An 18,461-nucleotide genomic window follows, 5' to 3' on the forward strand; every position below is an offset into this window, starting at 1 on the left:
GTACTAAGTTTCATTAAAATGGAAATTAGTACTTTAAATATCAGTGTGAAAGCTTAAAATTGGTTAATTATGCAAATAGGGTAATTAATATGTACAGATTTTAACCCACAATTATCCAGGTCTGTCTATTGTTCTACAGCATCCATGTATAAACATTCATTGATATGTGATGATTAGTACCTGAGATATCAGTGTGAAAGTTGGAAATTGGTTAATTATGCAAATTAGGTGATTAATATGCACAAATATTTACCAAAAACTAATTGGGTCTCTGCATAATTCTAGATTCATTGAAATGTGATGATTAGTACTTTAGATATCAGTAGAAAAGCTGAAAATTAATTATGCAAATTAGGTAATTAATATGCACAATTATTTACCCTGAAACTAATCAGGTCTCTGCATAGTCCTAAAGAATATATGTACCAAGTTTCATTGAAATGCGATGATTAGTACTTGAGATACCCGTGGAAAAGCTGAAAATTAACTAATTATGCAAATTAGGTGATTAATATGCACAAATATTTATTCGAAACAATCAATCTCTGCATAGTCCTTGAGTATGTAAGTACCAAGTTTCATTGAAATGTAATGCTCACTACTTATATCAAAAGCTGAAAATTAATTAATTATGCAAATTAGGTAATTATATGTACTGATATTACCATAAAAACTATCAGGTCTGTGCAGTGTCATATGACATCTATGTACCAAGTTTCATTGAAATGTGATGATTAGTACTTGAGATATCAGTGGAAAACCCGAAAATTGACTAATCATTATGCAAATTAGGTAATTAGTATCCACGGATTATTACCAAAAACTAATCAAAACCTAGCATTAGTTCAGAGCATCTATGTACCAAGTTTCATCAAAATCCAATGAGTGGTTGTTTAGATATCAGTGGAACAGTCATGGAACCACTAAAAAATAGCTAATTATCATGCAAATTAGGTAATTAATATGCACGGATTTTTACCAAAAACTAATCAAATCTGCGCATATGTTCAGAGCATCTATGTACCAAGTTTCATCAAAATCCAATTACTGGTTCTTTAGATATCAGTGGAACAGTCATAGAACAGCTAAAAATTAGCTAATTATCATGCAAATTAGGTAATTAACGAGCATGGATTTTTACCAAAACCTAATCAAATCTGTGCATTGGCCCAGAGCATCTATGCACCAAGTTTCATCAAAAAACGATGTATGGTTCTTGAGATAGCAGTGGAACAGTCGGACACACATACACACATACACACACACACACACATACAGACACACTAACTGCAAAGACTGTATTTTGACTAGAACAAAACAACTGCCAATAACATATTTACAATGTTACTATTCCTTTATTATGACTTTCCCAGTACATCGTAAATTATTCAAAGCCTAAAGATCGTGCACGGTATCTTGTCTAGTCTGACTTGTGCAAGCCACGTTTCAGCTGCGTGTAGGGCTTCAATTTTCACTCGCAAAATACGACAGTTTCTGAAATCTACAAGCTAAATGCGGATACTTACAAGTTTGTACTCGCATAGACATATATTTTAGACGCATTTGCGAGTAGCTACTCGCAACTTCCTAGGCTGCATCTATTCATTGGGAGTGATATCACTTGTCAGGGGAGGCATAGCCATGTGGGAAGGTTGGAAATACTGTATCTGTGAAATTGCAATCGCTTTCCATGTACAGTGACAGTTCAAAGGTACACCAGGTATATCTTGACCATAAAATGACATTCAACAATAAGTGACCAAAGATCATCCCCAAGTGGTTGTCCACATTGGTACTCACGTCCGGCCTTGTTTGGCTGCATATTTGTACTTTCAAATAATTTTTTTTTAAGGGCCATGATTAGGACCAGACTCTAACAGGTCACAGGAAAAGACAGTGAGGTGCCTCACAACACATTTACTGATAGTTGTTGCAACAGAACTTCATGATCATCATGATGTTTCTAATGTAATTAGTGTCCAAATTTAATCGTAATTTCATAAACATAAGTCTTCGCAGACAGACAAAATTTACATCTTTTTATTTGGTTCGGCAGGGCATTCCACATATGTGGTCCACATACAGAAAATGCCTGGTCTTGACATGTCATTAACCACAAGATTGAGACCACAAGTACACATGTGAATGCAACATTTCAGTAATATACTTGGGGAACTGGCAGTGAAGGGCCTTATATATTACAGCAAGTCTCAGAAGTATTGGGGCAGCCAATTTGCAAACTAGCTAGCGAATTCACTAACTGCTTGGGTTTTGACTAAACAGTTGGCTTTCGAATCTCGTTGGCGTCGACTTGTGATGACGCCCACTCTGGGCGAATCTATATAACAGCAGGGGACGGTCATCATACATTAGGAGCTAATCAGCCACAGTTGAATGACGATTTCACTTTCAAATATACCAGGGAAAGTGTTCTATGTGTAATGAGGTTGATTTTTTAGCGGTTGGCTAATGTTACTCAAACGGATCATTTAGATGTGAAAGTTTGTCATTTTCTTCCTAATTTGTAGGAAACTGTTTATCAACGTGTCTCTTTATTTAGTTTCAAGCAGTGTTCAAAATAGCAACCCCCATATAGTAGTAAATATCAGCATTAATCATATTATCGCTTTATGCCAACTGACTGTGGCTATTCTCAGGCTTACCATGGAAACTACTTTTACATTATCATGCCTCATAACAAAGTAAATCATTCAGGGAATCTAGACATGTACCTACTAGGCTACGTAAAAGCATTCTATGTCCCCTAGTGCAACTTAGACTCGCCTAAAGTGGACGCGACCACAAGTCAGCACCAGCGAGATTCAAAAGCCAACTGTTTAGTCAAAACCCAAGCAGTTAGCCAATTCGCTAGCGAGTTTGCAAATTGGCTGCCTCAATACTTCTGAGACTTGCTGTAACAACAACATTTTATATGTAATCAGATTATTTATTGGACACCAATGAAGAAGAATCAAATATAACAGACGTTTTTAAAGTACTTAGTTACAGTCTGCAATGTTACAAACCTTGAAACAATCGGTACTTTAATTTGCTGTACAATTCTAAACATCTGCAAATCATCTTTTCATTGAAAAATGCATGGACAGAATGGTCAAATTCATACTTACAGTTACGACTTAAGATATTGGAGAGTTTACTAAATTTTAGTTTTTTTGTGGATTTTAACATGTCCTTTGATATATTTTACCAATTTCAAGACCCTCTTTATGAATGACAAATTTCATATTTTTAAAGCTGGTGGTCATCGCGCAGCTCATGTAAACAAATAATGTATTTTACAGGTGTTGTATGTTACTATGAGTCCCATATCAAGATGAGGCATGACGACCAAAGCCTATTATAAATTAATGAAAAATTTATCAAAAACATAATTTATACCAAAACAGCAACACCACAATTTGTAGATATATTTGATGGTGTTTGTTTGTGTGTGTGTGTGTGGGGGGGGGGGGGTTATAATAATTGCACTGTATTTGTTTGTTTTTTAGGTATGTAACAATTTAAATTCCTTTACGAAAATTTTATGCGCTCTCAATAAAGTAAAGTGTAATGCCAGTTATGTGGTTTCAGAAAAGCTGTACTGCAAAGCCAATCAGATTCATTATGATCGATATGCCTATGTCGATTGATTGACTTTCGCTGCACATACAGATTATCTAGTCACTTTCAGGAGGTTTATTCACCCGCTGCAACATACAGATTATCTAGTCACTTTCAGGAGGTTTATTCACCCGCTGCAACATACAGATTATCTAGTCACTTTCAGAAGGTTTATTCACCCGCTGCAACATACAGATTATCTAGTCACTTTCAGAAGGTTTATTCACCCGCTGCAACATACAGATTATCTAGTCACTTTCAGGAGGTTTATTCACCCGCTGCAACATACAGATTATCTAGTCACTTTCAGGAGGTTTATTCACCCGCTGCAACATACAGATTATCTAGTCACTTTCAGGAGGTTTATTCACCCGCTGCAACATACAGATTATCTAGTCACTTTCAGGAGGTTTATTCACCCGCTGCAACATACAGATTATCTAGTCACTTTCAGGAGGTTTATTCACCCGCTGCAACATACAAGTCAATTTTTCGGATTTATAAATTTGCAATTCTTTTATTGTGTTTAGAAACCTGAAACCATTGTATACCCAGAAAATAAAATGTGTGTCTAAATACTATAGAAAAGTGAAATGAATGAATGAACTTTATTGTTCCCGTGTAAAAGAGTAGGTTACATAGGGTGTTTGCAACAATAAAGAATTTTTGTTAACAAGACAATATTTTGAAAATAACTTGAATGAATGCACATAAACATGAAAGACATGCACATTAATAGTCTGGATTATTTATAGTTATTTTGTAAATTATTTAACGTGACTAAAACCTGCCAGTATCCCACCCCTACCCTGAGTTACATGCACATTCACATGTACAGGCTACTCTGTTGAAATTTATTTATAACATTTTATTACTGGCATGTCTATATCTAGTATGCCCACCCTAATACTATCACCAATTCATATAGCACGCACAAAAGGTTGTATTCCAAAACCAGTAATGTTGTTAATCAGGGTCAATATTATATACATGAATTTCTTACTGTATAACACTTCAATCACCCATGTAGTTGCATGAACAGCCCATGTGTTCATTTCACAGGGTACAATACTTGCACTTACCTCGCCCAAATTAATAAAACCATACTTCGATGCCAATCGGTCCGCTTCAGTATCACCACCGACTATGTGAACAGCCCACTTGTCTGTAAATATGGCCGACATCACAATTTCTGAGGCGAATGTCAAAATCACCAAAAGCAATCGAAAGTGAAGTACAAGCGACGACGCCTTCATTCTGTTCTCCTGGAAGTGAACGTTGCAGCCGACTACGTAACTGGATACGAACAAAGTTGTCCACAAGCCTGAGAATTATTGAGAAGTCACTCGCTGTAATCGACTTTCACGTGAATGTCGGGTATACAATATCACATACATAAAGAAGAACCCTTAGCATGACTTAAACCACGATCGAAAGAACTACATATGGTATAATAAATACAGTACGCGGTGGAACCAACGTGACGATATCCTGCTGGTCGTCATAGTCGAATAGAACACGGAAGAAACGAGTCTCGTTAATCGCGAGATTAGTAGGCGATACTTAAAACATCTATCCATAGAGGGCGGTATTGCTACTGGTTGAGTCGAGTGAATGGAGTCCCTTTATACATGGCCCAGATACAGTGGCTCTGAGGTCTAATCTTCCACAAGTATTCCGCACTCCGCAGTCGACAATAATGTGCACGAAATTCGTCACTGAATTGCATTCATTCACTAGTATGAATACATATAACAATAACAACTTTACTTTTTTTTCTTTTATTTCGATGCCATAAAATATTTGTAATCATTAAATCAAATAAAAACCTTGAGATTCAACAATTGATTGAACACAAGCAAAATTTCTTCACTGAGAAGTGTATTTACTCGGATAAATCGGGAATTTACGTTTTAAAAAAATAAAAAGTAAGATTTTAATCATTTTAAAACTATTGATCGCTATTGGTCTTTTAAAAACGAGACACATCATTTCGTGAAAATATTGTGATGGTAATTATTACAGATCACAACTATGTGCGCCAAGGCCCTGGTGTAAGTTTGAATGATACACTCTTTGCCAATTTTCATGAACTTTCACTGAAAAATCATCGGAATCACTCAACATTGTATTGTTTTTGGATTCGGCATCTCATATCAATAACTAAATACCAAATTATTAACAAAGTAATATTTGCGTATTAGCTCAACTGAATCTGAGGCTTCGACGTTTTTGTTTTTTTGTTAGTTCGTTAGTGCGATGTGACGTAACGGATGGCACGCTGAATTACATTAGCCAAGCACAATATGTAATTGAAAATCCCAATGTGACTCAAATTACCATTTTAATTATGAAAGTATTAATAAGTTAATTGACAATTTTAACAATTCTAATTTCTCTCACAAACAACATTCAATCGAAAATACAAGCATGCTATTATCAAATGTCTATCTTAGAGAAGCTGGTAAGAGCTTAAACATATATGTCGTAAGAAAAATAGAAAAATGCATAATAAAACATCACTAAGAAAAAAACAAAATGGTTCAACGAATATATCTTTTTTATGAAAAAGAAGATACAAAGACTGTCAACTGAACTCTGTATTAATCCATATGACGCAGAAATGAAATCTAGATGTTAAAATCTAAAGAAAAATTATTGGGGGAAATTAAAGGGAATTTAACAATCATACTATATAAACAAACCAGGTAATCATGGGTAAATCTGTCCCAAAGAACTGATGGGATCTAATTAAAGAATTATAAAATAGTGAAGATATTGAGAGTCAAGCTTCAGAATTTTAAAAATACGATCATTACAAAATGACATAATTTTGGACAATGAGATACAGTAATGTCAAATTAACATCTCTAAAATTATTATTATTATTATTATGGACAAATGCATTTTACAGCTCATAAATAATCAGCAAGTTAAACAATAGAAACGCACCATATATGGATAAAATAACAAAATGAAACGATCAAGGAACTCCCTCATTGTTTCATTACAAACACATTTTACCTTATATTTATAGTGGTCACTATTCCGAAACTGACCCCGTCAATTACAGACAGATAACACTCCTTCATACATTGAGAAAGCTTTTCACAACTGTGCTTAAGCAACGAAAATCTTATAACATTATTTATACTAATTAACTAAGTATTACTAAATTAAAATAATATTCAACAAAGCGGGTAAACGTATAGTCAAACTTAAATTTGATTAATTATGCTCAATGATAACAAAGACAAAAATCATAAAAATAAACTAGGTACGTACAGGGAATTAAAAACATTTTTTTTTGCTAGAGAAACACTTTCAAAGGATGAAAAACCCCCATATCGCTCTACAAAGACCAAACTGAAGACAAGTGCCCATCGCATACAGATTGAAATGCCAGTGGGATTACGTCAATTATAACTTTCAAAGTTTGCTTTAAATTCTCAGAGAAATAATGTGAGTGCTTATGTTAAAGATCATACCGTCGCTAATTAACTCTCACACATATTTTGTCTTATGAAAGAAGGCACGTAATATTGTTCTACAACATCAATTATGAATTTATTACAAAAACCATGATAATCATTAGGGAGAATGTTTACCATTTGAACTGACATCCATTAAATGTGATTTAATATTGAATGTAAGTGGGGGATTGTGTTATAGAACGAGGAAAAAGGCAAATCGCATGTTATTCTCGTCTTCCGATATACTACGTTGAATCGTTCATAGTTGAAGGCACTGTAGCCACACTGTGAATCGTTTTTCGATCTCCATGTAAACTCCCCCAATCGTGAACTTGTGAGTGATTCTACCGAGTGGTCAAATATTATACCTTGATAAAACACAAACATCTGATTGGACATGCCTGTAAAACCTGCGTCCATTCAGCATGAGAGTTGTCCAAGTTAGCACATAGCAATAAACATAAACCAAATGGCGCCTGCGATGACTAAGAATAGAATGACAGCAGACCATCGTTACAATCTTGAACGATTTGCGATTTTCATAGACAATTTGTGCAACTCTAAAGAAGTTGTTTTTTATTTTGTAAGGCTTTGTGTATTGCATAAGGCTATTTTGACGAGAACGTATTATGTTGATATACAGGTCACATGATTTATATTTTCCGAAGAATTCAAACAACGTCTCATATAATATTCAGCCAACCTGTGTGATCCTACTTTGGATTTTCCTTTTCAATATGACATACGTGTTACTTGGGTAAAATGACAAATTTAAAACAAAATGTATATTATATAATAATAATAAATTTATTGCGCCCATTGGCTGAATGCAATAAAATATTAGTGTATGGTTTTCATGTACATTGTGGTTTATTTTACAACAGACACCCCTTGTGAAAATGGTTGTGCCGAGGAGCGTCAACCTATTTGGATTGCAAACACTGAAATCATAACAAACACTGCTGGCAACGTTACTAGGGATATTGGAATGTTCCAAGGGAGATTGGTTTATTCTGGCTGTAATTCAACATGACACTGTTGACACTGCAAAGTGAGGCTTAACCGAGAAAAGTGCCCTCTATGGCAACAAAATGAAGCCCTAGACAATATACAGTAATATTTGAAATCCGCCGAGTGGGTAATGTTTCTGATGTATGTGAATTACAAGAATGTTGACTTCGAACTATTTTTCGCCAGTACCCTAGACAACGCATACAGCATTTCTAAAATAAATGAATAAAAATATTTCTTATAAAAAGGCTTTAGTGCATTTCATATGGGTGAACCCATAGCGATGCTATAGATTTGTTTTCGGAAGTGATCGGGATAAACGGAATAATAAAAATACAGGCACCATGTACAAACACATATCAGGCTAGAAATATGAATATTAAGTACGGCATAAATAATAATAATTATTAATATGCTCATTAGACCCTAACGATTTTTGTGAGGCACAAACAACTACATGATACAAGAATAGTCTACATTTTGTTGATAAACAATAAAAATTATCATTTCTAATTGAAGTGACCGATTTATTGACAATCTATCATTTAAGGTTGTTTTACCAAATCAGAGCGATGTATTGGTATTCATCGAGAGCACATCCTGTACATCCGCCCGCTAGTGACGTAGTACGTATTTTACATATCATTTGCATACAAATAAGTATCACAAATGAAACGCACTGATTATTTTTTCATCGGGGTTAGCATTGTGTGCAGCAGAGCAATTACAGCAGTCATTTCGACTTTTAATTCTGTACTGTTAATCGATAAAATGTAAATACGTCTTACTGGCACGTTTCATATCTGGCTGATGTATGAACCTTGCATCGAAGGTGAGTGAATATTATAGTTAAAACTAATATCACGAATTATTCCTAAAATCCTATCTTATCCGTTCTTAGCGTACCAGTATTAATATTGATGTAACGTAATTAAGACATTTCACTCAAGATGAGTAAAGAACGCGGGTCTTCGTTATCATTCACTGTTTCTGTTGTGAAATATGCACCAATTGCCCAAGGGAATTCATTTGGTACGTCTAATAGATACACTAGTGCTAATGGACATTGTGTGTATAATACAAATTTGAAATGATGATCAAGGTCAGTTTGTGACCACAACGGTCTTAAGTTGTTCAGGATGAATGTGTTATGATTTGTAGTGTTGTAATGAACTACTAGCTTACCGAGGTCGTCAGTAGAATAGTTGCCATTATGATACATACCGTCAGACTAGAGAACACTATCATTATCAACTGTTCAATATTATGTCTATTATTCGTTAAATATATTGAATCAGGTATGGTAATATAAAGATATGACAAAAGTGATAGAACCATTTTTCAAGAAAAATTATATTTTGAGCATATTTTGACAAAATGACATAGACCTGATACGCCTGAAACATTAAATAAATACTGTTATAGTATAATTAGACAAATTAAAGAAAATTAAGAATAACAGTTTCATATTGATATTTGTATTCAGACAGAAATCAAGATACGGTATCATGGTAACGGTATTTTGATTGTAGGTTACATTGTGTCACTTGAGGCCACTCATCGGTCTATCATGGCTGACCTGCATGGTAGTCACGCAGTCTATGATACTAATATTACAACCATAGATACTATATTTAACACGGCTTTATTAAAAGACAAGAGAAATAAGCTATTAACTTTAATAAGTACAATTTTTGTGAATCACGAATAAAGGATATCAATTTCGTTTCAAACTGATATAACGATCATCATTCAATTCGTTCTTTTCTTGTGGGAATCATGAATCACCCCATTGCTCCCGTTAAATAATAATGTAATTTATTTCCTTCCATTTCCATCTGTTTATCACGGATACATGCACATTACGTGGTAGGGATGCATTTCCGCTGATTCGTCGTCGCATCGTGTGTATATGTGTAGAATTATGGGATCTTGGAAGATGTCTGTATACATAAGTGTAATTATAGTGATCATATCAGGTAAGTGTAAAAGTGATTGTCAGTTGTAGATATACCAGCTCTTGTCGTTGCTATACGCATTGGCGCTTTTAGTGATAACGAGATTTCAAGCTCTACAGTGAACATCCAATCACTATATTGTGAATTAATTTGTCAATGTCACAAGGTTGTCTCTTTCATTGCTTTTACCAGTGGTTGTCCACGACTAACTGTTCACCTGCAAAGTCCACGCTGTGAAATCACGTCAGTTTTCTTTGCAAACATAAGGATGCTTTCGATAAGTATTAAAATGTGAAATATTTATTGACAACTATTTGTTATTGTTTATTTCACCAGAAACGACGTAATTACAAGTAATTCGGACTAAATTAATTGATAATGAAAACCAGGGGGGATATAGTGATCGCGATGCTCTGATGGGGACCACGGAAATAGTTCGAAAGAACTAATCGTGTCCGTGGCCCTTATTTCATAAACAGTTATACAGTTCTGTAAATATATGTTGAGATAACAATCGATTAAATATCTGTAAATATAATAAGTACAATTGAACACAATTTTATATAAATAAATAAATAAATAAATAAATAAATAAATAAATAAATAAATAAATAAATAAATAAATAAATAAATAAATAAATAAATAAATAAATAAATAAATAAATAAATAAATAAATAAATAAATAAATAAATAAATAAATAAATAAATAAATAAATAAATAAATAAATAAATAAATAAATGTCAATTATAATTATGTCAATGAAATAAGATAACGTTTTAACTCAGATTTGAAAGATATTCTATGATGTTTATTTTTTGAATCATTATCGCTTAGGCTTTGGTCCTATATAACAAATGAACAATTATGCAAATAATGTATTTAATCTAAAGTAACATGCACACTAAAACCCTAATCATATATCAATAATTAATATGCAAGCAAAAACAAGTATTTGTGCATTTACGACCCGTTTGCGCTGAGATCAGAATATATTTATTATATTTTGTCTGGTAATAATACATTATAGTTTGCTACATAACATACTTATTTATCAAACTAAGGTTCATTTCATCACACGGGATTCGTGTACGCCATGACCACATTATTACAGCCAATGACGTAGCTACACGACTCCGATCACTAAAATAATTAATATAGTTATACAATATAAAGTTTAGGTTTATGATAATGTAAGTCGATATATTGTACTCAATGTGGTAAATGGTTTTCCATTATGTTTTTTCGTAGATAAATGTTTGCGTTCAAAAATAAATTGGATTTGCCTAAATATTTCCATCGTCCTTATAAACCAAATCTGTCATTAGAAAGAGTGGATAGGAAGTCGGTCATCAATTGAAATGTAATCTTCTTTAGAGAAAAACAGCCATCCTTCGAACATAGAGTGACAAGTAATGAGAAACAAATCAGCTTAGATGCCAGCACACTAATCGAATTCGTGGTGATATTAGGTATATTACTCTATTGTAGTATATTATATTATAAACACCTCCTGCGACAATATGGCTGTTTTTTTATGTCTGAAAGCCACCGTGCAATTACCAGCCTGTAAACGAAGTGATATGTGAATGGAATACAATACAAGTCTACGATCGTACATCATTTGCACTTTGCCACGAATGAAATCCAGTATTCAACGCAGTCTGCAATCCTTATTCAAATACGATATACAGATTACATATCTATTCATGTTATATAAACTAGAAAACACACTACATAAAGGCTTATGTTTTATCATAAAATGTTGGCATGATTTTTTTTTCGTAACAAATTTTGACATCCATTCAAACAATAGTTAAAAAGAAGACACCATCCAACGACGATTGTATCCGTGAATATAAACACACGTGCCATCGCCGATAGAAATCGCCGTCAACCAGATACAATATATTGGATGAAAGAAATCTGATAACGAACGAGAACCGCTCGTCTTTCCATCAAAATGCCTCGGGCTACTAGATTTGATATTACGTAAATGTGTTGAACTATTAGCTACTGCGTTTTCAGAAATCTGGTCTCTCACGGAGTGTACTTATATCAGGTATTAGATCTATATTAGGATCCATATTTAATAACTTCGCAATTGTCGGTCTATAATTACGTACTTTCATCACATGTACATCTCATTAACATTTCGATTAACTGGCTTTAGTTTATTGATGTCTCTTAATGGTCATTCCAACGTAAATTAGTAATTGGTTGATATTTGAATAAAGAATTCTGTATAATAAAGCACTGAAATGGTGTTGAGTTATATACATTCTAACTTTACATTGTAACGATATAAATTGTACTGTAGGAATTACTAGAACGGCTATCGTAATGTAACTTATTTTAAAATGTAGTAGAATTTCGAGAAAATTTGGAACGTCAAGTTTAAATTTAGTTGATTGCTTGTGGTCCATTTTACAATCTATTTATTGAAACACTCATCCCCTTGGGGAATTATAATGGTTACATTGAACAACAACAAAAACTAAATACACGACGAAATACTTGCACGTCAAAACAAAAACTATCCCTACAATACGGTGAAATACATCAATAGAAGCTTGGAAATTCTATCTGTGGCAAGAAATACATTCATAAAATGATGATTATGCTATGCCGACAAGAGGTGCTGCTGTTAGTTGTTTTTTCAATAAATTTTGCCAATGCAATATTCATTGCAATATTTTTGTTGCCCGTTATCGTTAAAAATTAGATCTTTTTTTCCATGCTTCCGGCTTCTTCATACAATTGTTTTTCATTGATCGTAGTAAAAAGCCTTGGTGCGGTAACATAATATTTATTATCTACTTCATTCTTTGGGCAAAGATTCATTTTTCTGTTGGTAATTTCAATTTAGTATGCATCTCTGTTTCGAGATTGAGGTTGTGAACACTTAATCAAACATGAACAACCTTATTTTTAAATGTAGATTAGAAGATTAGATTTATCGTCCACTTTCAGTGAGATTATAACCAAGTCTATATGAATATATATTTTATTTTTTATCATGACATATCGCAAAGAAAAGTGAGCTTAGTGAAAAAACAAGTGTTTGGCAACGGCATATTATTTTATGGTGCGCACTTCTTCAGTATAAACGTGTTACGTGTCGATGCTGGATACAGCAGACGCCGTACACAACTGTATCATATAAAGTACGGTGGTTTTCACGTTGCAAATATATTAATTCCAGCCTTGGGATATTGTAAATAGGTTAATTGTGGTTGATGAGAGACACAATCTACTAATTTATTTAGAAGTACACACTCCCAGGGGTAACTGGCCAATGACACTAATTACTAATTACTACAGTTACTACTATATGTCAGTGGTTTATTGTGATAGACGTTTCTCGAATAAACGAATGACAATATTAACATCAATACGTCATTGTTTACAGATACCGCGTAACCATACACTTATAGGATATGATATAGGATCCTATAAAACTGTTTGCTCTCGGCAATAACGTTTTCAGAAAAAAAAATATTACCAAACATGGGTACATTGTATCTACACAAAGCGTCTAGTAGGATGAAACTATTGAAACCGTCCCCAGCGCCCTAGAGTATGGTAGATTAGTTAGTAGATAAAACAACTGATGGCGACTGGCTGTCCCAGTACACGTATGTACCATTCTAAACAGACAAGATAAGCATGCTTTCTAAAACCAGCGCCAATCAAAAGGTTGTCATAGAAACGGTGCATACAATGTATCTTGACTAACCACGGGTGTCCAGTTGTCATATTAGAGCCCATTTATATAATCATTAGACAATATATTATGTAAGCAGTGTTATTTTTTATCAAAATAAATTGTTGGATTTACGCAATCATTAGATAAATGTTTATCCAATTTCAATAGACACTACATATATTTATATTACATATATGCGGTAATTTTAGTGCAATGAGACAACCAAATATCTATTAATTTGCTATTTGCTATTTCTATCTTTTTTATTCTTGTTTATTCAAATTTCAACCACATTGCACTTCCTTTCGTGTTCGTACTCGAACACCTGAGTGTATACCCCAAAAAACCATAACACAGTGGAACGATAAATGAATATATTACTTTTGCCATGGCTACTGAATTGTCATGTCATTTGAACACAGCGCCATTCTTTAATTCGTTTTTAAATATTCAACCAGTGCGCATTGCGAAACACGGTAAATATTTTTTATACGGATTGTCACAATCAATGACATTTTAAATAAAACCTCTAAGATCATATTAATATGTCTAGAGTATATTAGTATGTCTGGAGTATATTATAGTATGTTTAGAGTATATTAGTATGTCTGGAGTATATTATAGTATGTTTAGAGTATATTAGTATGTCTGGAGTATATTATAGTATGTTTAGAGTATATTAGTATGTCTGGAGTATACTATAGTATGTCTAGAGTATATTAGTATGTCTGGAGTATATTTTGCCTGGAGTATAATCATATGCCTGGGGTATATTGATATGTCTGGCGTATACTGGTATGTCTGGAATACATTGATATACCTTGAGTATATTAGTATGTCTGCAGTATATTGTTATGCCTGGAGTATATTAGTATATCTGGAGTATATTGATATGCATAATGTATATTAGTTTGTCTGGAGTATATTAGTATGCCTGGGATATATTGATATGCATGGAGTATATTGATATGCTTGGCATATATTGATATACATGGAGTATATTGATATGCCTGGAGTATATTAGTATGTCTGGAGTATATTGATATACAATATGCATAAAGTATATTAGTTTGTCTGGAGTATATTAGTATGCCTAGAGCATATTGATGTGCATGGAGTATATTGATATGCCTGGGATATATTGATATGCATGGAATATATTGATAAGCCTTTAGTAAATTAGTATGTCTGGAGTGCATTGATATGCATAGAGTATATTAATATGTCTATATTAGTACCCGGTGCACAAATCTTCTTTGTGACGTTTACTGGATGTGTGTAAGCATTGTTCTTGACATGTTTTTTTTTTATTTCATCAAAGTTAAAGCGTGATTTAATGCTTGTTTTATGTTGTGTTTTAGTAAGCTGTGCTTATGGTTTTGATTGCTACTACTGCAGTACATCACATGACACGGGAGTGAACAACCCGGGTTTGGATGGCGACTGTGGAAATAATAATTTCAACTCTGAATTCATTGACAAGCACAGAAATTGTATTGGTGTGTGTGTGGTAAGTTTTCTCTTGTTAGTTTAAATTATTAGTCTGTCTGCACAGAAGTACTATAATTGTTGTATGGCTTCAAAATCCCCAGCCTAATGTAAGTAATTGTTGCTATTTATTCTCGACGCAAGTAAATCACAGTCAACTTTTATAAATGAACGTAACAATTGAGGTCATAAGTTTCGGTTTGAATTATTTATCGTGCTGATGATATAGCCTGATTGTCACACATAGTCTATCAAGAAGCTACATGAGATCAGAAAGCACGTTGAACAATTACTTAGAAAATTGAAAGTGACAATTTTTATATGCTTAATCGTTTCTTTCTTGAAACATTACACTATAATTGTGAATTCATTGAACAGTCTACTGAATGAATATGTTTCATTTCATTGCAGGTTAATGAGACTATTGTGACAATTTCCCAGGAACTAGTAGCAGTGGACAGATTTTGTACAACTCGCTGCCCAAACAAAGGGGAATGTGAAACAAACGGTCAACATCAGTCATGTTATGACTGTTGCCAAGGAGATTTCTGTAATGCAGCTACTACCATATTTCCTATGTTTTTACCATATGTATTTTGGTATCTGCTCGCCTCTATGTTGATCTGGATCAGCTGAAGATAATCACATGATACTGAGTAAATAAAATACATCGTGAATGTATTTGGCATACCCACAATTCTCTCAATTACTGTGTTCATCGCGAGAGACATTGTCTTAATTAATGTGTTCACCGAGAGAGATATTGTCTTAATTACTGTGTTCACTGAGAGAGACATTGTCTTAATTAATGTGTTCACCGAGAGAGACATTGTCTTAATTACTGTGTTCACCGAGAGAGACATTGTCTTAATTAATGTGTTCACCGAGAGAGACATTGTCTTAATTACTGTGTTCACCGAGAGAGACATTGTCTTAATTACTGTGTTCACTGAGAGAGACATTGTCTTAATTACTGTGTTCACCGAGAGAGACATTGTCTTAATTACTGTGTTCACTGAGAGAGACATTGTCTTAATTACTGTGTTCACTGAGAGAGACATTGTCTTAATTACTGTGTTCACTGAGAGAGACATTGTCTTAATTACTGTGTTCACCGAGAGAGACATTGTCTTAATTAATGTGTTCACCGAGAGAGACATTGTCTTAATTACTGTGTTCACTGAGAGAGACATTGTCTTAATTACTGTGTTCACTGAGAGAGACATTGTCTTAATTAATGTGTTCACCGAGAGAGACATTGTCTTAATTACTGTGTTCACCGAGAGAGACATTGTCTTAATTACTGTGTTCACTGAGAGAGATATTGTCTTAATTACTGTGTTCACTGAGAGAGACATTGTCTTAATTACTGTGTTCACCGAGAGAGACATTGTCTTAATTACTGTGTTCACCGAGAGAGACATTGTCTTAATTACTGTGTTCACTGAGAGAGATATTGTCTTAATTACTGTGTTCACTGAGAGAGACATTGTCTTAATTAATGTGTTCACCGAGAGAGACATTGTCTTAATTACTGTGTTCACTGAGAGAGACATTGTCTTAATTAATGTGTTCACCGAGAGAGACATTGTCTTAATTACTGTGTTCACCGAGAGAGACATTGTCTTAATTACTGTGTTCACTGAGAGAGATATTGTCTTAATTACTGTGTTCACTGAGAGAGACATTGTCTTAATTACTGTGTTCACTGAGAGAGACATTGTCTTAATTACTGTGTTCACCGAGAGAGACATTGTCTTAATTAATGTGTTCACCGAGAGAGACATTGTCTTAATTACTGTGTTCACCGAGAGAGACATTGTCTTAATTACTGTGTTCACTGAGAGAGACATTGTCTTAATTACTGTGTTCACTGAGAGAGATAGTGTCTTAATTACTGTGTTCACTGAGAGAGACATTGTCTTAATTACTGTGTTCACTGAGAGACATTGTCTTAATTACTGTGTTCACTGAGAGAGATATTGTCTTAATTACTGTGTTCACCGAGAGAGATATTGTCTTAATTACTGTGTTCACTGAGAGAGATATTGTCTTAATTACTGTGTTCACTGAGAGAGATATTGTCTTAATTACTGTGTTCACTGAGAGAGATATTGTCTTAATTACTGTGTTCACTGAGAGAGACATTGTCTTAATTACTGTGTTCACCGAGAGAGACATTGTCTTAATTACTGTGTTCACTGAGAGAGACATTGTCTTAATTACTGTGTTCACCGAGAGAGACATTGTCTTAATTAATGTGTTCACCGAGAGAGACATTGTCTTAATTACTGTGTTCACTGAGAGAGATATTGTCTTAATTACTGTGTTCACTGAGAGAGACATTGTCTTAATTACTGTGTTCACTGAGAGAGATATTGTCTTAATTACTGTGTTCACTGAGAGAGATATTGTCTTAATTACTGTGTTCACTGAGAGAGACATTGTCTTAATTACTGTGTTCACTGAGAGAGACATTGTCTTAATTACTGTGTTCACTGAGAGAGACATTGGTGGCTTTGATTTGTACACAGAGGCCCGTTAGAATATGGTAATACTAAACTAACTATGAAATATTGAACATTATGTATAATTTAAACACGACGAGTGACAATAAGCTGAACATGGCATGATAGTGATTAATAAACAATTGCGGTGGAGTTATCATGCTGTAAAAAGTGAAAACTGTTGGTGGTCAGTGTATATGTCGATTAAAATGAATAGCTTTGTTGAGATCTAGTGATAATTTGTAAGTTGAACAAACATACATAATGCATTCAACTCACGACGATTGGATGTTGTAGAAGGCTGTTAAATAGATGACATCACTAACGAACATAAACAATGTTTAACACGTTGACACTGATTGTGAATTGTAGTGTCCAATACCATTAATGTTGTCTGCTTATGTGGTGAAATACAACCAATTGCTGTGGAATGAACATGACAGGCCACCGTAAACTACTGTTGAATTGTTTCTATACGAGTACGATCTGTTGAACTAGTGTGTGAGCTCCATATCATATTTGTTACATAATGTGGAAATAATGCGTGAACTTGAAATGTTGTACTAGCTAAATCTATTCAAATACTGCACATACTCAACATATTAAACTACAGTGTCAGCTTGTTATATTCATCTACTGTGCGAACTTCATCTATCAAATTGCGTTCAATAAGTTGACCTGCGTTTGTCTTTGTT

General features: G+C 33.8%; 2 protein-coding genes across 3 annotated transcripts in view; one reads left to right on the forward strand and one right to left on the reverse strand.

Annotated features, from left to right (window-relative positions):
• LOC100366895 (furin-1-like) overlaps window positions 1-5,161 on the reverse strand; it is a 42,056-nt gene extending 36,895 nt beyond the window's left edge. Inside the window, exon 1 of the mRNA XM_085507218.1 lies at window positions 4,704-5,161. Coding sequence (XP_085363344.1) covers window positions 4,704-4,877 — 174 coding nt within the window. The 5' untranslated portion in view covers window positions 4,878-5,161. The remainder of the gene's footprint in view (window positions 1-4,703) is intronic.
• Window positions 5,162-8,797: 3,636 nt separating this feature from the next.
• LOC144363595 (uncharacterized) lies at window positions 8,798-15,956 on the forward strand. 2 transcript variants are annotated; one of them, XM_078014222.2, is made up of 4 exons: window positions 8,798-8,937; window positions 9,979-10,084; window positions 15,133-15,281; window positions 15,671-15,956. In XM_078014222.2, the coding sequence occupies exons 1-4, from the start codon at window positions 8,920-8,922 to the stop codon at window positions 15,893-15,895; spliced, it is 498 nt and encodes a 165-aa protein (XP_077870348.1). In that variant the 5' UTR covers window positions 8,798-8,919; the 3' UTR covers window positions 15,896-15,956. The 2 variants fall into 2 exon arrangements, with proteins under 2 accessions (XP_077870348.1, XP_085362911.1); XM_085506785.1 differs by having other exon boundaries at window positions 10,026-10,084.
• Window positions 15,957-18,461: the final 2,505 nt, after the last annotated feature.

The sequence above is a fragment of the Saccoglossus kowalevskii genome, chromosome 13 (assembly GCF_978046115.1).
Source record: "Saccoglossus kowalevskii chromosome 13, keSacKowa6.1, whole genome shotgun sequence".
Classification (NCBI taxonomy): Eukaryota; Metazoa; Hemichordata; class Enteropneusta; family Harrimaniidae; genus Saccoglossus; species Saccoglossus kowalevskii.